Source organism: Oncorhynchus mykiss, chromosome 4 (genome assembly GCF_057628025.1).
Source record: "Oncorhynchus mykiss isolate SJ-2025 chromosome 4, ASM5762802v1, whole genome shotgun sequence".
Classification (NCBI taxonomy): Eukaryota; Metazoa; Chordata; class Actinopteri; order Salmoniformes; family Salmonidae; genus Oncorhynchus; species Oncorhynchus mykiss.
In genome coordinates, this window is record NC_143025.1 from 33,950,785 (window position 1) to 33,971,364 (window position 20,580).

At 42.2% G+C, this 20,580-nt stretch overlaps 1 protein-coding gene across 1 annotated transcript; it reads left to right on the forward strand.

Annotated features, from left to right (window-relative positions):
- The first annotated feature begins 11,548 nt into the window (after positions 1-11,548).
- LOC110521725 (guanine nucleotide-binding protein G(I)/G(S)/G(O) subunit gamma-12) lies at positions 11,549-18,785 on the forward strand. The gene is made up of 3 exons (XM_021599528.3): positions 11,549-11,588; positions 11,700-11,811; positions 12,046-18,785. The coding sequence occupies exons 2-3, from the start codon at positions 11,731-11,733 to the stop codon at positions 12,169-12,171; spliced, it is 207 nt and encodes a 68-aa protein (XP_021455203.1). The 5' UTR covers positions 11,549-11,588; positions 11,700-11,730; the 3' UTR covers positions 12,172-18,785.
- The last annotated feature ends 1,795 nt before the right edge of the window (positions 18,786-20,580 follow it).

Consider the following 20,580-nt stretch of genomic DNA (forward strand, 5'->3'; position numbering starts at 1 on the left):
CGTCCAAGTCAGTTTGAACCACAAATAACTGCACTGTAAATCTGTCATCATAAACATTATTACTTACCAATGTTGATTCCTACAATTAATGCTCAAACCCTGCTTGACTGTCGTTCTTGTTACATTGGTCATCATGGAGTTATCAATAGTCCTACTATGTTTGGGAACCTGTCTTTCTCTGCACGCCTGACAAACTGCCTGCTCTCGTCTCGGACAGTCTGTCTCCCAGTCCCAGATAGCGTCAGGCTGTGTGAGATTAGCACACGAGAGCGCAGTTAAACTTGTAAGAAACCTCCCGGCCCCTATTTTTGCTTCCACTATTTTACACGTCACGAGCAGTCAGTAATACAGTGTCTGACTCTGGTGCGTCTATTCCCACTGATAACACATCTGCATTGTCCCTGTGGGAATGTAATGTCCCATGAGGCCTCAGAGCTCATTGTAGTATCCGGCAACAGGCACATATTTAGACCCAGACTTGAAGCCAGGCCATCTGGTTGTTAGGCAGTTTAGTAGTGGAGAGGACAAATAATGGACCTTCTTTGTCTCCTGTTCTCGCCCGAGGTGGTGTGGTATATGGCCAATATACCACGGCTAAGGGCTGTTCTTATGGATACAGCCCTTAGCTGTGGTATATTGGCCATATATCACAAACCCCTGAGCTGCCATATTGCTATTCTAAACTGGTTACCAATGTAATTAGAGCATTACAAATAACTGTTTTGTGATACCTGCGGTATACGGCCTAATATACCACGGCTGTCAGCCAATCAGCATTCGGGGCTCGAACCACCCAGTTTATAATAGATAATAAATCATTCTCACAGCCCTGCCAAGTTTCTCTTCTTACAATCATCCCTCAATCACTGAATAAATCCAGTGTACATTTCAGAGTGTATTAGCAATATAGTAATTGGTAATACCTACAAGTAATCATAGTAATAACCATAATTTCACAAACGAGGCCTTAAATATCTCAACCATTTGATTATAGTTTCACACCACAGTTCAGAGCTTGCCGTTCGTTCGACCTCTGCTTCTTCTGGTGTGGCGAGAACCCACCTGTGTACACTACAGCCACATGAAAGCAGTGCCTCTGTGGTCTCAGAGCAGTCTATAAATATGAAGGTCATTAGTATCAATGGTGCAGTGTTTTGTGGTATATACTTACATGGTTTTAATTGGCATTACTAAAGACTCAAATCTCAGGTCCAGAGAGGTGGCTGGGGAGCAGGATGGGATGGTAGCTATGGCATTCCTACAGACAGACATTCCCAATCCCTGAGTCTTGGCTGCCTTTTTCCTGGACGGGAGAATAGAGAAGGGGGGTGGTCCTGTTGACTGGCTATTTATTTGTCAGTGAGAATCTGTGAATCCCTTGACTAAGTCCCTCCAGCACTGCCGACAGGGGAACAGAGTTATTTCGGGGCCGGGAGATACATCCGAGGCCTGGAAGGTACCTCCTCTGTCCGTCAGAGCCATAGGGCTCTAGTCAAAAATAGTGTGCCACATGTATATAGGGTAAAAGGGCCCTGGTCAAAAGCAGTGTACTATATAGTGAATAGGGTGCCATAGAGTCAAAGGGCTCTAGTCAGAGTAGTGCACTAAATATGGAATAAGGTGCAATTTGGGACGCATACAGGCTGTTCCTAGAGGAAAGCCAATCAGCACGGCTTGTGCCAAACTTCCTTCCTTTACTTATTTACTGCTATTGATGCATAGCAAGGCCAAGGACAACAGCTTTCAGCTTGTGCCAAAGCCACAGGGAAATTACACTGCCAGCTCAAAGGTGTACTGTATGTGTGGTCTGGTGGTGGTGGCCACCTCTGCTGCCAGCCAGTTGTGCCAGGTGGGCATTTTACTGTGTCCTTGTGGCCCATGTCCTTAGGTGGTCTGACCAGGTGTGGAGCGTCCGAGTCCATCCAGTACAAAAACATGATGCACAAAGACACCCAGCTGCAAATCCGAGCACAGGACGACTCTAAATCTGCATCCCAAATGTCACCCTATTCCATATTTAGTACACTACATTTGACCAGGGACCATAGGCCTCTGGTTAAAGGTAGTGCACTAAATAGGGTATTGGGGGCTATTTTGGGCACACTAATACTGTACATACTAGTACTGTTCAGTACTTTCTTCAAGGAGATACAAGGTATGATTAGATTTAAAGCCTCTCTAAATAGCTACAACTGAACACGTTTCATTGAGTTGACTAGATTTACTGCAGCCTTTATTATTAAACATAATCTATCATTGGGAAAATGTGTTATGGCTTTACATCTTCTACCATATCATCCAATATTACACAGATTAGATTAATTAATGGAAGCTTCTCTAATGTAAAGTGTGGTATTCCGCAAGGCAGCTGTCATGGTCCTTTTACTCTTACTCTTACTCTATTTTTACTAATGATCTACCACTAGCCTTAAACAAAACCTGTGTGTCTATGTATGCTGATGATTCGACATTATACACTTCAGCATCACAGCTAGTGAAATCACTGCAGCCTTAAACAAAGAGTTGCAGTCAGTTTTGGAAAGGGTGGCTAGTAATAATCCAGTCCTGAACATAGTGTCTAAAACTAAGAGCATTGTATTTGGTACAAATCATTCCATAAGTTTTAGACCTCTGAATCTGGTCTCTGACTGTTGAGGAAATTAAACGTTTTGGTGTTACCTTAGACTGTAGATGGTCATGGACAAGGAATGTTGAATCCGTTGTTGTAAAGATTGGGAGAGAGAGGTGTGTCTGTAATAAAGAGATGCTTGGCATTTTTAACACCACAGTAAACCAAACAAGTCCTGCAGGCTCAGTATTTGTATTGTTTATTTTTTCTCAATGTGTGTAAATTTGTGTTTTTAATTGTATTTCTTTATTATAATTGTTTTATATGTCTGTAATGTCTATCTTCATTTTTTAAATGTATGTAAATTGTAAAGTATTTTTGTCTGTCTTTGTCATTATGTGTCGGCCATTAGCGTCAGCTAATGGGGATCCTCATAAAATCATGAATCATAAATCTGGTTGTGAGTGTTGTACACAGCAGCACCCAGCCCTTTGCCCTAAAGTAATCAAATCAAATCAACATTTATTGGTCGCATACACAGATTTGCAGATGCTACCGCAGGTGCAGTAAAATGCTTGTGTCTCTAGCTCCAACAATGCACTAACACCTAGCAATACAAAATACTCACATAATTCAGAAAAATAAAAATGAAGTAATATTAGAATAAGCATTGTCAGAGACCTGAAAATAAATATACAGTGCCTTGCGAAAGTATTCGGCCCCCTTGAACTTTGCGACCTTTTGCCACATTTCAGGCTTCAAACATAAAGATATAAAACTGTATTTTTTTGTGAAGAATCAACAACAAGTGGGACACAATCATTAAGTGGAACGACATTTATTGGATATTTCAAACTTTTTTAACAAATCAAAAACTGAAAAATTGGGCGTGCAAAATTATTCAGCCCCCTTAAGTTAATACTTTGTAGCGCCACCTTTTGCTGCGATTACAGCTGTAAGTCGCTGGGGGTATGTCTCTATCAGTTTTGCACATCGAGAGACTGACATTTTTTCCCATTCCTCCTTGCAAAACAGCTCGAGCTCAGTGAGGTTGGATGGAGAGCATTTGTGAACAGCAGTTTTCAGTTCTTTCCACAGATTCTCGATTGGATTCAGGTCTGGACTTTGACTTGGCCATTCTAACACCTGGATATGTTTATTTTTGAACCATTCCATTGTAGATTTTGCTTTATGTTTTGGATCATTGTCTTGTTGGAAGACAAATCTCCGTCCCAGTCTCAGGTCTTTTGCAGACTCCATCAGGTTTTCTTCCAGAATGGTCCTGTATTTGGCTCCATCCATCTTCCCATCAATTTTAACCATCTTCCCTGTCCCTGCTGAAGAAAAGCAGGCCCAAACCATGATGCTGCCACCACCATGTTTGACAGTGGGGATGGTGTGTCCAGCTGTGTTGCTTTTACGCCAAACATAACGTTTTGCATTGTTGCCAAAAAGTTCAATTTTGGTTTCATCTGACCAGAGCACCTTCTTCCACATGTTTGGTGTGTCTCCCAGGTGGCTTGTGGCAAACTTTAAACAACACTTTTTATGGATATCTTTAAGAAATGGCTTTCTTCTTGCCACTCTTCCATAAAGGCCAGATTTGTGCAATATACGACTGATTGTTGTCCTATGGACAGTCTCCCACCTCAGCTGTAGATCTCTGCAGTTCATGCAGAGTGATCATGGGCCTCTTGGCTGCATCTCTGATCAGTCTTCTCCTTGTATGAGCTGAAAGTTTAGAGGGACGGCCAGGTCTTGGTAGATTTGCAGTGGTCTGATACTCCTTCCATTTCAATATTATCGCTTGCACAGTGCTCCTTGGGATGTTTAAAGCTTGGGAAATCGTTTTGTATCCAAATCCGGCTTTAAACTTCTTCACAACAGTATCTCGGACCTGCCTGGTGTGTTCCTTGTTCTTCATGATGCTCTCTGCGCTTTTAACGGACCTCTGAGACTATCACAGTGCAGGTGCATTTATACGGAGACTTGATTACACACAGGTGGATTGTATTTATCATCATTAGTCATTTAGGTCAACATTGGATCATTCAGAGATCCTCACTGAACTTCTGGAGAGAGTTTACTGCACTGAAAGTAAAGGGGCTGAATAATTTTGCACACCCAATTTTTCAGTTTTTGATTTGTTAATAAAGTTTGAAATATCCAATAAATGTCGTTCCACTTCATGATTGTGTCCCACTTGTTGTTGATTCTTCACAAAAAAATACAGTTTTATATCTTTATGTTTGAAGCCTGAAATGAGGCAAAAGGTCGCAAAGTTCAAGGGGGCCGAATACTTTCGCAAGGCACTGTATATACACTATATATACAAAAGAGTGTGGACACCCCTTCAAATGAGTGGATTCAGCTATTTCCACCATACCTGTTGCCGATAGGTGTATAAAATCGAGCACACAGCCATGCAATCTTCATAGACAGACATTGGCAGTAAAATGGCCTTACTGAAGAGCTCAGTGACTTTCAAAGTGGCACCGTCATAGAATGCCACCTTTCCAACAAGGCAGTTTGTCAAATTTCTGCCCTGCTAGAGCTGCCCCTGTCAACTGTAAGTGGTGTTATTGTGAAGTGGAAACGTCTAAGAGCTACAACGGCTCAGCTGCGAAGTGGTAGGCCACACAAGCTCACAGAACGGGATCGCTGAGTGCTGAAATCGTCTGTCCCCAGTTGCAACACTTCCTACCGCGTTCCAAACCCCCTCTGGAAGCAACGTCAGCACAAGAACTCTTTGTCGGGAGCTTAGTGAAATAGGTTTCCATGGCCGAGCAGGCGCACACAAGTCTAAGATCAACATGTGCAATGCCAAGCGTCGACTGGAGTGGTGTAAAGCTAGCAGCCATTTGACTCTGGAGCAGTGGAAACATGTTCTCTGGAGTGATGAATTATGCTTCACAATCTGGCAGTCTGACGGACGAATCTGGGTTTGGTGGATGCGAGGAGAACACTACCTGCATGAATGCATAGTGTAAACTGTAAAGTTTGGTGGCTGAGGAATAATGGTCTCGGGTTGTTTTTCATGGTTCGGGCTAAGGGCCTTAGTTCCAGTGAAGAGAAATCTTAACACTACAGCATACAATGACATTCTAGACGATTCTGTGCTTCCAACTTTGTGGCAACAGTTTGGGGAAGGCCCTTTCCTGTTTCAGCATGACAATGCCCCCATGCTCAAAGCGAGGTCCAAATAGAAATGGTTTGTTGAGATCGGTGAGAAAGAACTTGACTGGCATGCAGAGAGCCCTGACCTCAACCCCATCGAACACCTATGGGATAAATTGGAATGCCACCTGGGAGCCAGGCCTAGTCGCCCAACATCAATGCCCGACCTCACTAATGCCCTTGTGGCTGCTGTGTTGCTTCCATTCAATGTTCCAACATCTAGTAGAAAGCCTTCTTAGAAGTGTGGAGGCTGTTATAGCAGCAATGGCAGGACCAACTGCATATTATTGCTCATGATTTTGGAATGAGATATTTGACGAGCAGGTGTCTACATACTTTTGGCAATGTAGTGTACATATAATGGTGTGTAAAGACAGTATGGACAGTATATGAATAGAACATATGTTTACAGCAGTAGTTACACTGAACAAAAATATAAATGCAACATACAACAATTTCATTGATTTTACTGAATTAACGTTCATATGAAGAAATCAGTCAATTGAAATTAATTAATTAACCCCTAATCTATGGATTTCACATGACTGGGAATACAGATGTGCATTTGTTGGTCACAGATGATAAAGAATGGTCCTCAGGATCTTGTCACGTTATTTCTGTGCATTCAAATTGCCACCAACAAAATGCTAAAGGGGTCCGTTGTCTGTAGCTAAGGACTGCCCATACCATAACCCCACCGCCACCATGGGGCACACTGTTCACAAAGTTGACATCAGCAAACCACTCACCCACAAGACACCATACATGTGGTCTGTGGTTGTGAGGCCGGTTGGACGCAATGCCAAATTCTCTAAAATGACATTGGAGGCTGTTAAAATAGTAGTAAAATAAACATTACATTCCCTGGCAACAGCTCTGGTGGACAGTCCTTCAGTCATCATGCCAATTGCATGCTCCCTCAACTTGAGACATCTGTGGCATTGTGTTGTGTGACAAAACTGCACATTTTGGAGTGGCCTTTTTTGTCCCCATCACAAGGTGCACCTGTGTAATGATCATGCTGTTAAATTAGCTTCTTGATATGCCACACCTGTCAGGTGGATGAATTATCTTGACAAAGGAGAAATGCTCACTAACAGGGATGTAAACAAATTTGTGCTCAACATTTGAGAGAAATAAGCTTTTTGTGCGTATGGCATGTTTCTGAGATATTTTATTTCAGCTCATGAAACATTGACCAACACTTTACATGTTGAGTTTATAGTTTTGTTCAGTGTATATAGGATGAGCCATGGCTAGAATACAGTATATACATATGAAGTGGGTAAAACAGTATGTAAACATTATTAAAGTGACCAGTCTTCAATGACTTCAATGGGCAGCACTCTAAGGTGCAGAGTAGAGTACCTGGTTGTAACTGGCTACAACAGTAACTAAGGTTCAGGTAAGGGTACTGGGCCGAGGCCAGCTAGCGGTGACTAACAGTCTGATGGCCTGGAGATTGAAGCTCGGTCCCAGCTTTGATGCAGCTGTACTGTCTCCACCTTCAATGGTAGCAAGGTGAACAGGCCGTGGCTCGTGTGACTGAGGGCATGCAGTGTGCCCCTGGTGATGAATTGGCCTGCCCGCACCACCCTCTGGAGAGCCTTGTGGGTGTGGACGGTGCAATTGCCATACCAGGCGGTGATTCCAGCCCGACAGGATGCTCTCAATGGTGCATCTGTAGAAGTTTGTGGGGGTCTTAGGGGCCAAGATTCATTTCTTCAGCCTCCTGAGGTTGAAGAGGCTCTGTTGCGGCTTCTTCGCCAAACTGTCTGTGAAGGGACCATTTCAGGTTGTCAGTGATGTACTTCCTCTTTACTCTTCAAGCCCTAACTGCTAGCGTCACACGTCTCATGCAGAGCTGCCAGGGTCCCGTTGTGTCTCGTGCAGAGCCGTAGACACTAAACACTGGGTTAGTAGCCCTTGTCTGACCCAGCCCTCGGATAATGGGATTCTTCCATTGTTCACTCCATCGGTGTGTTTTTAAAACCTGCTCTTGTGCAAAGAACACAGACATATGCGCATTAAACCACTCCAGTGTCTGCCCAAGCCAAGCACACAATAGGCACTAAGGCAGACATGAGGATGAAAGGGACTTGTATACATTTTAAGGAAAGCTGTAGTGTGGAAGAGGATGAAGTATCTTTGATTATTTCAATGATTCAGTGAAGATCCTCTCACGTGAAGAAAAGATTGTTGAGACTATGGTCTTCAAATGTTTATTTGTCAGGATCCTGTGATGCTATTCCTGTACTCACTCCCCGTGGTCTTAAGCTTTATGTTCTTGTCGGTTTGTTTGAGTAACCACCTCTGCAGCTCTTTCTTCTTCCGCCGGGCTCTATTTTTAAAACCGGAACATATTTAAGAATTTATACTTCAGAGGGAAACTGAACTGGCTGTCTGGCTGGGGATACAGCTTCCTGTGAAGGGATGAAGGGAAGGAGGAAAGGAAAGGAGTGGGTTGGTGGGATGGTTAGTGAGATGTATGCTTCCGATGGAGGTCTCTTCATCCACTTTGTACTCAGCTGTACTGTGGCTGGCTACCAATGACTTCATTGTTTCTGCTTCCTTACGTGCATCCTCCTCCTCCGTAAACCTCTCAGCTATTGTAATAGAAGTGGAATCACAGTTTGATGACCTCAATACAAAGGTTATAATTGAGGCTTCTTCTCAAATGAACTGCACTGTGTGTGTGTGCGTGTGCGTGTGCAATGGTATTGTTGTTATAATGTAATGCGTGTATTCCTTTCCCTGACTTAAACACAGCTGCTGAGCTAGTCTACCTTGCCCGACTCATTCATGTACTGTACTGTTGACCAAGAGATACTGTATGTCTTTTTCAATATTGCATCATGTGCAGATAGTCAACCTGAACTCAGAGCGAATTTCAATCGTACAATGTTACGAATTTGCTAAATGCATGAAATGTTTTACGAATTTCAATTTGTTTTGGCTAATGTTAGCTAAGTGGCCAAAGCTAACATTAGCTAGGTGGCTAACATTAGCTAGGTGGCTAACATTAGCTAGGTGGCTAACATTAGCTAGGTGGCTAACATTAGCTAGACTAGGGGTTAAGGTTAGGAGTTAGATTAAAGTGTTAGCAGGTTAGCTAACCCTTCCCCTAAGTTAGATGTTTGCGTTATCCTGTGCGTCCACCCACCCACCCCGACCAACCACCCTACTTTTTTTTCTGATGACTGCCTTGCCTGGTTCACCAACTACTTTGCAGACAGAGTTCAGTGTGTCAAATCGGAGGGCATGCTGTCCGGTCCTCTGGCAGTCTCTATGGGGGTGCCACAGGGTTCAATTCTCGGGCCGACTCTTCTCTGTATATATCAATGATGTTGCTCTTGCTGCGGGCGATTCCCTGATCCACCTCTACGCAGACGACACCATTCTATATACTTCCGGCCCGTCCTTGGACACTGTGCTATCTAAACTCCAAACGAGCTTCAATGCCATACAACACTCCTTCCGTGGCCTCCAACTGCTCTTAAACGCTAGTAAAACCAAATGCATGCTTTTCAACCGTTCGCTGCCTGCACCCGCACGCCTGACTAGCATCACCACCCTGGATGGTTCCGACCTTGAATATGTGGACATCTATAAGTACCTAGGTGTCTGGCTAGACTGTAAACTCTCCTTCCAGACTCATATCAAACATCTCCAATCGAAAATCAAATCTAGAGTCGGCTTTCTATTCCGCAACAAAGCCTCCTTCACTCACGCCGCCAAACTTACCCTAGTAAAACTGACTATCCTACCAATCCTCGACTTCGGCGATGTCATCTACAAAATTGCTTCCAACACTCTACTCAGCAAACTGGATGCAGTTTATCACAGTGCCATCCGTTTTGTCACTAAAGCACCTTATACCACCCACCACTGTGACCTGTATGCTCTAGACGGCTGGCCCTCGCTACATATTCGTCGCCAGACCCACTGGCTCCAGGTCATCTACAAGTCCATGCTAGGTAAAGCTCCGTTCACTGGTCACGATGGCAACACCCACCTGTAACACGCGCTCCAGCAGGTGTATCTCACTGATCATCCCTAAAGCCAACACCTCATTTGGCCGCCTTTCGTTCCAGTTCTCTGCTGCCTGTGACTGGAACGAATTGCAAAAATCGCTGAAGTTGGAGACTTTTATCTCCCTCACAAACTTCAAACATCTGCTATCTGAGCAGCTAACCAATCGCTGCAGCTGTACATAGTCTATCGGTAAATAGCCCACCCATTTTTACCTACCTCATCCCCATACTGTTTTTATTTATTTTATTTTCTGCTCTTTTGCACACCAATATGCACACCTGTACATGACCATCTGATCATTTATCACTTCAGTGTTAATCTGCAAAATTTTAATTATTCTCCTCATGCCTTTTGCACACAATGTATATAGACTCTCAGTTGCAAATGAGAACTTGTTCTCAACTAGCCTACCTGGTTAAATAAAGGTTAAATAATTGTTAAAAACATTTTTTTGCCTTAACCCTTGGCCTACAATGGTCATGCCCCTGCGGAAATCTAATTAATCCACTGCATCTGTCGATATCGCCCTTCTGCATCTGCAGTGAAAGGTAGAGCGGTGTTTGTCAGACCTTGAGACATCCCGAAATTCAATCTTCTCACGGAAACATCTGTAGCGTCCGAAAGGTTTGCCGTACACGCGATTATGACCACTCGACTGAAGGCTGAGACTCTCACGAACACAATGTTCTTCTTCTTTTGCCCTTAGAGCGCCCACAAGCCTCAAAAGACTCATCTGAAGTACCAGCAGAAGTATACAGTATATGGTTTAGTGCCTAAAATAAGGGGATATATATATATGTTACAAAAATCTCAGATATCTCAGATATAGGACAGACACTTTAGAACAAACTTCCTTTTTAATAATTTTTTGGACGATATGTTGTTCCATGTAGTGAATCTCCCCGGGTTTAGAGAGACTCTAGAGGGTTAGGTAACCTTCTGTCTTATCTAATGATACCAAACGTAACATAATCATACTAACTGTTCCCAGCCGAAGACGTGGATGTCGATTTAAGGGAGCCCCCGCACCTCTCCGATTCAGAGGGGTTGGGTTAAATGCAGAAGACACATTTAAGTTGTACAACTGACTAGGTTTCCCTCTTTTCCCCTTTAATTTGAGTCTTCCGGTGTTATGTTTACTATGTTACGTCTAGTCTGTGTTACGTCTAGTCTAGTCTAGCCTGAGACCAGGCTGAGATAGTAGAATACCGCTAGTAGGCTAAATCTTGCCCTAATATCTCTAACCAAGATTCCCACTCAGTCAATCTGAATCCACAGGTTTCAAGGTGAGAGAAAAACCTGGCAGACTGGGTGTTTTGAACAGTGCCAACAACCCAAGCAATCTCTTTCTTACTACATACAGACCCACCATAGCAGACTGTCCTCTCAGGCAATGTCTTTAATGCTATGGACCAATGTAGACTTCCCATGATGTGTGAGATTGTGCAACAGTGTCCATCTTGGCCAATCTTTATGTGATTACGTCCGCTAGCTTGTTTGCAGGTTGTGGGTTTAGTAAATTAGGCTTGTTTTTTTGTATATTGTGTTTGGCAGCTTTTCAATGTTATGTTCCTGACACTTAACCATATTGTGTAACTCTCTAACACACCATCTCTTGTGCAAAGACGTAAGAAGAGCCAGCTGATGTAACTGGGATATCTTTTATGACACAGTTATACAGGGACTGGCTGTACTGCTGCCCTATATCAGTGTACAACTGGTGATTCAATTATGTCTTATTGTGCTTTTCTTTTGTTTTTCCAGATAAAGCCACTCACACACTGCCGCTGCTCCCAAATTGTGGACGGTATACCCAATAACAATACAATGTTAATTCATTCATTCAGTCAGTTCATTAATTATTTTCCATGGTGTTACACAGTAGGTGAAGACTGAATCCAGTATGTGTTTTCAACAGAGGTGTGTGGAGACCAACATATCTTTCGAAGATGCAGAGTTCCAGTAACACTGCCCGTGCCAGGAGGGCAGTCCAGCAGCTGAGAATAGAAGCCAGCATTGAGAGAATTAAGGTACGCTTCTCAAACAGCCCATATATCCATATATACAAAGATATACGTATATGACATTACATTTTCCATCCTGCAAGTACTTAGTCTGGCTGACACCAGCTCTCAAAGTCCTCCCATGTAGTCGCGTGGGTTGCGTCAGCCAGGCTAGCAAGACCTGCCTTCTCTGACCTTCTCTCTGTGTGAGTGTTTCCTTGTGTTGCCAATTGTAATCTGCTGTATGATTCTCTCCTGCAGGTGTCCAAGGCCTCAGCAGACCTGATGCACTACTGTGGAGAACAGGGTAAATACGACCCTCTACTCATGGGTATACCAGCCTCTGAAAACCCCTTCAAAGACAAGAAGCCATGCACTATATTATAGTAGCGGAACAGCTGAATTATCTTAGCTTTTTTTTATTTGTATTCTTTTATAGGGAGAAATATACAATGTTAATACCGGTACACTATTTGCCTTAAGGCCAGCCCAGTCCCACTCCCCATGTTTCCTTGTACTTTAGGTTGATTTCAAAATGTTACCTTAGGGCTCTGGTCAAAAGTAGTGCAATATAAAGGGAATAGGGTGCCATTTGGGACTCATTCACTCTCTCTTTTAAACTAGTGCCATTTTGGTAGAATCAGAATCATTGGTCCTCTCTCTCTCCATCATATACAACAATTCATTTGTGACCCAGAAAAAAAGGGTTTAGTTTAGTTCAGTCAGTCATGAATAGATAGCTCATTCTGAGGCTCCTCTCAACAGAAACGGGTGTTCTTTCAGATTGTTACCATATGTTATGCAGACTAAAGACCAGCTGGGTTTGAAATGGGGGTTCCCAACTTTGTCATGTTAACATTAAAACAGTTCCTTTAAAATGTACATCAACTTACTGACAGCAAATGTATTTTACAGTACAGCTACTGTAATCCATTTCACTGTAATCCATTTTACAGTACCACAAATGTTACTGTAATCCAATTTACAGTACATTACTGGAATTACCCATGCAGTAGCATATTATCCAGTGTTCTTTGCAAATGTTCATTTTTAGATTTACATTTTGGTAATTTAGCGGGCACTCTTGACCTTAGCAGCTTACAGTCAGTGCATTCAACCAAGGTTGATAAAAAAAAAACACATGTCATAGCAAGTAAAACGTTTCTTTAACCGTAGATACTATTTTATGTCTCTGTGTCCAGTACGAAGGACGTTTAAAGGTAGTTTCGCGAGTCAATGCTAACTAGCATCAGCACAATGACTGGAAATCTACGGGTAAACTGACAGTGACTACAGATCAAAGGACAGGGCTAGCTACTCAACCATTCATGGTTTTGAGACTTGCTGCCACTCTGATCTACCCCTATATACATTTAATTGTTAGGGAACTACTACCACCTATCACTTAAATTGGTACAGCACTCTCACCAATGGGTGCAACAAATATGGCCGCTTACAAGACATTCCTCAAAATATATTAATGAGTGAGAAACAACAATACCATAAACCAGTTAGGGATCAAAAGGTTTTTGGCTCTCCAAAAATACTGTATTGGTAATGTATTATAAATTACTGGTAGCAATTGGCCAGTAAAGTTTGTAGAATTCCTAAAATACAGTATATTACCGTATTCTGTAGGGGTACAGCATTCTCGCTCATTGGTGCAACAAATATAGCCTCTTACAATTTACGTTATTTTACTGTGCACTCTACAATGTTTTACTGTTGAAATTACAGAAAAGTTTTAGTGTGCTGTAAAACAAATGCATGGTATTTCACTGTGCCTTCAATGATAATCTACTGTATTCAGTTTATACAGTACCATACTGTTGATTAATACAGTAAGTACAGATACAATTACAAAAACATCTAACAGTGCACATCAGCTAGAGCATAAATCATGTCAATGGCCCTAAAGCATTGCAGTTGCACCACGCTAGTTTAAACCTTTAAGCTCCTGATTGCGTCAGTCAGTCCCCACACAGTAGCCTCTTTGGAAAACAATCAGCCTAGTTTGAATGCTACTGATAAGCTTGTAATAACCCTGTTATGTAAATCAGCCAGTCCCATGACACAGGAGTACACTAACCAGTGCTGATGGGCTGGTAAACCACTGTATGTCTTTGTTCCAAATGGCATCCTATTCCCTATATAGTGAACTACTTTTGACCAGAGCCCCATGGGCCCTTGTTAAAAGTAGTGCACTAAAGGGAAAAGGCGGCCATTTGGGACTGGCCTGTGAATGTCCCATCAAAACAAGAGAGGGCAGGCTGGCCAAAAGGTCATGGCCTCTGTGACAAATTAACACACTCTCAAAGGGTGCCTGTCATTCTGTAAGGGAAAGCATCTAGCTTGCATCCACAGGGCCTGAAGAAGGTTAAAGGATGACCACTTCACCATGTCTAACAAGCATTGTTTTGTTTCTGCAAAGACAATGTCAGAGATCATTTTCTTTTCAGGCGTGGGTAGAGGGTGTGGGGGGGGTATCAATTCAGACTATCCCACTTCTATGTATTTGTTATGAAACTCAGACTAACCTTTGCCTTAGAAACCAACCTTTGTGACTTTGCATAGTTGTCTCGCTTGTATGTGGTACAGTAGATAGATAATGTAGTAACAACATGAAGTATTGCAGACCACGGTACACTAATATTATGTAACCCTTTAAATGAGTGTAATATGCCTTACGTTGATGTAAAAGATGTTGGTCCATAATGTTATCTCTACATAGCTGAAGCAGAGGAGGTAAGATCCGTCGGTGCCATCACAATGACATCTATCCAATGTACCAGCATCAGAGGAAACATACTGTACTAGCCTGAGTGCCAGTCTGTATGTGCTATCATGCAAACTCCTTGTGACTCATTTTCTTGGCAAACAATTGTGAAAACTAGGGATTAAGCAAGAGCACAAACCGATCTGGTACCAGGCTAGAAATGTGCAGGTTTTCTGATTGTATTTTATTGCCAGTACTTTTAGTGTTTCATTCTGATAATGTTTAATTGATAAATGTACGACTTCTATCCTGAAAGGGATTCCGTGAACTTTGTGTAGACTGTTATTATGATTTCTTCTTGAGTTTTAACATTCCATGTTTACAATAACAATACAATAATATTTTCTTATTTCATGCTCTCACAATGGTCATGATGGTCACAGTGGTTGAATAATTGTTATTGTGTGTGTGGGAGTATGCATTTGTGTAAGTGTCCCTGTGTGACTTTGCACGCGACTGGCAAAAGCAACTCGGTAACCATTGTCATGTGCAGTAGGGCATACTGTAGCTAAAACTATAGTTTCTTATTAGACAAGTTCAGGTAGTACCTCCCCAGTTCACTTCACTTTGCACCCAATGAACACGACCCAGCTTAACCATCCAGGGCCTTAATTTTGAAGTAGTCTTGCTTCGGCATCTCACCACTACCTTTCAACCACACTCCTCAAACAACACTAGGATAATACTGTGAACAACGGAATCACTACATTCCCAGTGGATGCAGGGAGCACATCTACGCTGTCATTTGTTTTGTTAGCTATTCAAATAATAGAGACTGACTGCTATTTGGATGGTCAACTGACCGCCACGGAGACAGGCTGCAGCACCAATTAAAACGTTCCCACACCACATGGTATGCTATTTGTCTCCCTATTCTGGGAAATCTCGGCAACCCAGAACCAAAGATCTCACATTCTACTATTTATGTTACGCTCACTCCACAAGATATTATATTCTGTGGCTTTGAAGGCTCGCTTGAAGTTGCGTGTTGCTGTACGATGTGTTTCTACACTTGCCTCTTCTCACTGTCACAATGTCACTGCAACGACATGCTGAACTTCAGTCGAATCTAGACTATATGTGTGTTAACACTTTTTTTTTCTTCTTTCCCTTGACGATAAATTGATGATAATACAGTAGGGGAGAGCGAGGTATGTTATCACACTTCTCACGATGTCTAACATCTACTGGGCACAACGGATCACAATGGTAACGATGACATACAAATGAAAGAAGGAAGTCTTGGGCACATATGTTGCATTCATTCCAGCTTCATATCTTACATATCTTCACTTCGCCTAGCTGACATACATCCGTATCTGACTAATCAGACTCATCTTCAGAGTCACAGTTCTGGCACACATAAATTGCCAGGCCTGAGGTGCAAGCATCATGGGCCCATTTGTTGCATCTCACACACTTCACCCAAGTCTCCTTTGGAAGGCTGTTTGAAAATGGCTCCACACAGACGAGGCAGAAGCTCTCCTCTTCATCTGATGACTCTTCTATGATTTTTTTCTTTTTTTAGCTGCCTTTTTCTTTGCAGATCCAGATTTGGACTCCTCCCCCTTGCTTCCCTTTCTTCGGAAACAGCCTTTTGCTATATTGTGCCTTATTCTTTTCCATTTATAGTACCTGCTTTACTGGTGTCATTGATCATTGCTGTTTTGTGCTGTTTTCTTCCTTTGCAAGCTGATTTTCGGGGGCCAGCTTTTGGATATGGCCGGATATCCTCTGGAGATGGTAGTCCGCTGTCAGGAATGGCATTGCTGGGCAAGGGTGAGCTGGTGCTAGCATAAGAACTGGGCGTGTCTGAGCTCATGCTATGCAGGGCTAGAATAGTGCTGGGGCCTGGAAGGGCTGGAATGTTGCTGGGGCCTGGCAGGGCTGGAATGTTGCTGGGGCCTGGCAGGATTGGTGCTGGGGCCTGGTAGGGTTGGGTTCTGAATGGGGCCATCTTTAACGTAGGATGGTGCAAACTCGGTTTCCATAAATACATCCCTGTTGTAAGGTTGTATTCCGGCCACCCTAAAGCCAGCCTGAATGTTCAAGGGGGTTGCAGCCAGAGGATAGACGATTGCCACAATCCCAGGAATGTCATAAATGTAACATTGTCTCCCCGGGATTGTTCCTCATCCGGCATCACAAGCAGTGTTCATGTGCCTCTTTAGCGGCATGTAGACAGACCTATCTAAGGGTTGAAGCTGATGAGAGCAATGGGTTGGGATAATTGAGTCCATAATTGAGTCCATCAATGGACAGATGAGACTCGTGGTTTTGTCCAAAAGGAGTAAACAGGGCTTCTCCTTGGAGAATTTCGTATGCTGGACAAAATGTTTCAGGAAGTCAACAAAGTGCACATCTTTCATCTAGCCAGAGAGATTTGCCCCTCCTTTGCTGCCAGGTGCCCCGTTAATCAGGAAATGATCGCGGAAGTTGACACAGGGGAATATAAAATATGGAGGTATACTATTCCTTGTGGCTGAGACAGCACAGGCCAGTGTGACGAGGGTTCTCCTTTCAGCGGAGGTCAGTGACCCTAATTGTTTGAATCAACGTCTGCCCACCACTATGCCAGGTTTATGTACAGTGGTCACCCCAGTTTCATCGACATTCCATATGTCTCCTGGTCCAAACTGATATCTCTGTAGCACTTCTGCTACATTGTCGAAGAAAGCATGAACATTTTCTCTGTTGAAGCTACTTGCCCTGTCAAGGCTAGTTGCCTCTGGCTTTCTCAATGACACCGCTGGGTGCCGCTTTAAGAAGCCTGTAAACCATTCTAAGCTGGTCTTTTCTTTTTCTGCCCACATTGGCACGAACTTCAGCTGGTGTGCCACAGCAAACAAATAGGCAAGTCTTCTGACCTCACTTGGCGACAGACCAAAATAAATGTCAGCTGACCTAGTAATATACTGAACAAGCTACATCTCCAAATCAGGTGGAAAAAAACTGCAGTGGCTTTGAATAGCCAACCACTGTTGTTGGCATGGCTGTCTGACTTTCACCTTCTTCTCTGGTAACCTTTTGAAAATACAGAGTCAGATTACGGTCATTTATGTAAAAATCCTTCGCTGTACTCCTGATTGATTTGTTCTGAAACTTCACCTGCCTCACTGCCTTTAACATTGTTTCAGGTGGTGTGCTGCCATTCTGTCTTTTATCATTTCTAACCATCTTTCTTTCCTTCCTTTCTTCTTTCCTTCAAAAACACATTTCCTCATTATATACTCATTACAGGCTTATTATGCCCACCTCACCGTCTACTATCATTGTTGCCACATTGCAATTCATAACACCACACTAAATTCATGACTGTGTGTGTGTGTGTGTGTGTGTGTGGATATACTGTCTCATATAGTAGGCATGTAGTGTGTTAGTAGATACAGGTGCGCACACACCACACACCACACACACACACAAGCCAGAGCCTGTCTTCTGTAGTCCAGGGATATGTCTGCTGCTCTAAACTATATGTACAGTATATATAATAATACATTTATGGTAACATTTAATACTACTATCAGAGCTGATTACACAATATCACATTTTTTTAAGCCTGTTCTATGTGTACTGGGGCAAGTTGTCACATGTAAAGACTTGCCCCAAAGTCATTAAAACAACTTACCCCAAACTGACGTGTGCTAATGTTGGCTAAATCTCAAGGTTAGCTCAACATAGGACTGCAGCTAAAGTATCAAAAGACACGTTATTGTCTTCTCTACTCAGTGCAAAATTATAATTTTTAACATTCATACCTAACAAAGTTTTATTGCATAAAATGTAAAGTGCCAATTTTTTACTTTTGAAGGGGAAAAATAACAAACTTGTGCTCACCTCAGATTAGAGTGACCTTGACCACATGTGAACAGGAAGTTGACCATAGAACATGTAGTCACACAAAGTAGCGATTTGATTTTTTTTTAGATAGCGCCTCTAGTGTTGGAGGTATGACCAGTTTAACAACTTACCTCGCTCTCCCCTATATGTTATTTTGATGTAGGTGTTCCATTTGATTTTTGCCGACTCAATTCATGTTACAAAAGGATTTTACAGTTTTAAAGCAAACTTTTTTTTTTCTCTCTGTGACAAATACGGATACTGGATTTGATCTCTGGTACATATTGTCCATGTGGATATTTTTCCTGTGTCATGTAATTTTTGCATTATATTCCCAATTTTGACGCCTTATATTTGTAGATGTTAATAAAGGTCTTTAAACACATGATTTTTGAGTGATTTATAAACATACTTGTCCTGGCACAAAAAAATTGCTTGTGTGTAAAAAAACTATACATTTATTACAATGTTAAGATACATTTTAGAGGATAACTTGAGAGTATAGATTGTTTAATTGTCACAACTAATAGACAAACCCGTTTATCTAGTATCAGGTCAATCACTGAACTGTAATCCTTCCCATTTGCTCAGATTTTTGCTGTATTTTGTTGTACTGTTCTCTGTCCCCAAGTCAAGGCAGGGCTGTTAGGTTACAGTGCCAAGTGAAAGTCTACACACCCCTTGCACAGTCTTCACATTTTGCTGCCTTAAAATTATATCAAAACCTTTATGAAATTGGATTCCACTCCACAACCTACAATTTTCAAAGTGAAAGAAAAATTATAGAACATAAAAAAAAGAGATCATAATTGCACATGTCTTCACACCCCAGGGTTAATGTTTGGTGGAAGCAGCCATTACAGCTGTGAATAATTTTGAATAAGATTCTACCAACTTTGTTAGTAAATTCACTCCAAACCATCCATTACTGTTTGCAACAAGGCCATTAGTAATTCTTCAAGACAACATGGCAAAGAAATGGCCTGAATAAAAAAATGGTTTGGGTCCAATACAACATAACACAGAGTGAAACCCTCTGTATTTTCAAGTAGTGTGGTGGCAGCATTATGTTATAGGTATGCTTGTCACTGGCAGGGAGAGGGGATATTTTCAGGATCAAAATAAATATGAAAGGAGCAAACCCCAAGTAAGGAGTTAGAGGGAAACCCCCAGTCTTCTGAAAAAAACTCTGCTATATAATTTAAAAAAATTGTGGGGCAATTAAACACATTTTAATACCAAAAACAATGGATAAATCTTGCCTTAAGATTTCGTGCAAAGTGTGTGGAATCATATTCAAAATGATTCACAAAGTATTAACTCTGGGGTGTGAAGACATGCGCAATCAAGACATCTGTTTGTTTGTATTATTAGACATTTTTTAACGCTTCTATAATTTTTCTTTCACTTTGAAAATGTGGAGTAGATTGTTCCCTTTTTCAGATTTCATTTTGGGACAGCAAAATGTGAAGACTGTGCAAGGTGTGTGTAGACTTTCACTAGCGACAATAATGCTCCCTGTGCCTACGAGTGGTCTCTCTCGCTCTCCTCTCTGAGGGTTTAATGTTACAGGCAGAAACTAGCTCTGGCTATATTTGTTGGACCACATGGATGTAATCGCCACTCTCCCATCTGATGATGGATGATATTGGGCCTTTGTGGAGATGTGATTGTGTTACCTTGACAGAGAGAACTTTGGGATATGCAACCTATTCGCTATACACTGAGTGTACAGTCATGGCCAAAAGTTTTGAGAATGACACAAAGTTTGCTGCTTCAGTGTCTTTAGATATTTTTGTCAGATGTTACTATGGAATACTGAAGTATAATTACAAGCATTTCACAAGTGTCAAAGGCTTTTACTGACAATTACATGAAGTTGATGCAAAGAGTCAATATTTGCAGTGTTGACCCTTCTTTTTCAAGACCTCTGCAATCCGCCCTGGCATGCTGTCAATTAACTTCTGGGCCACATCCTGACTGATGACAGACCATTCTTGCATAATCAATGCTTGGAGTTTGTCAGAATTTGTGGGGTTTTGTTTATCCACCCACCTCTTGAGGATTGACCACAAGTTCGCAATAGGATTAAGGTCTGGGGAGTTTCCTGGCCATGGACCCAAAATATCTATGTTTTGTTCCCTGAGCCACATAGTTATCACTTTTGCCTTATGGCAAGG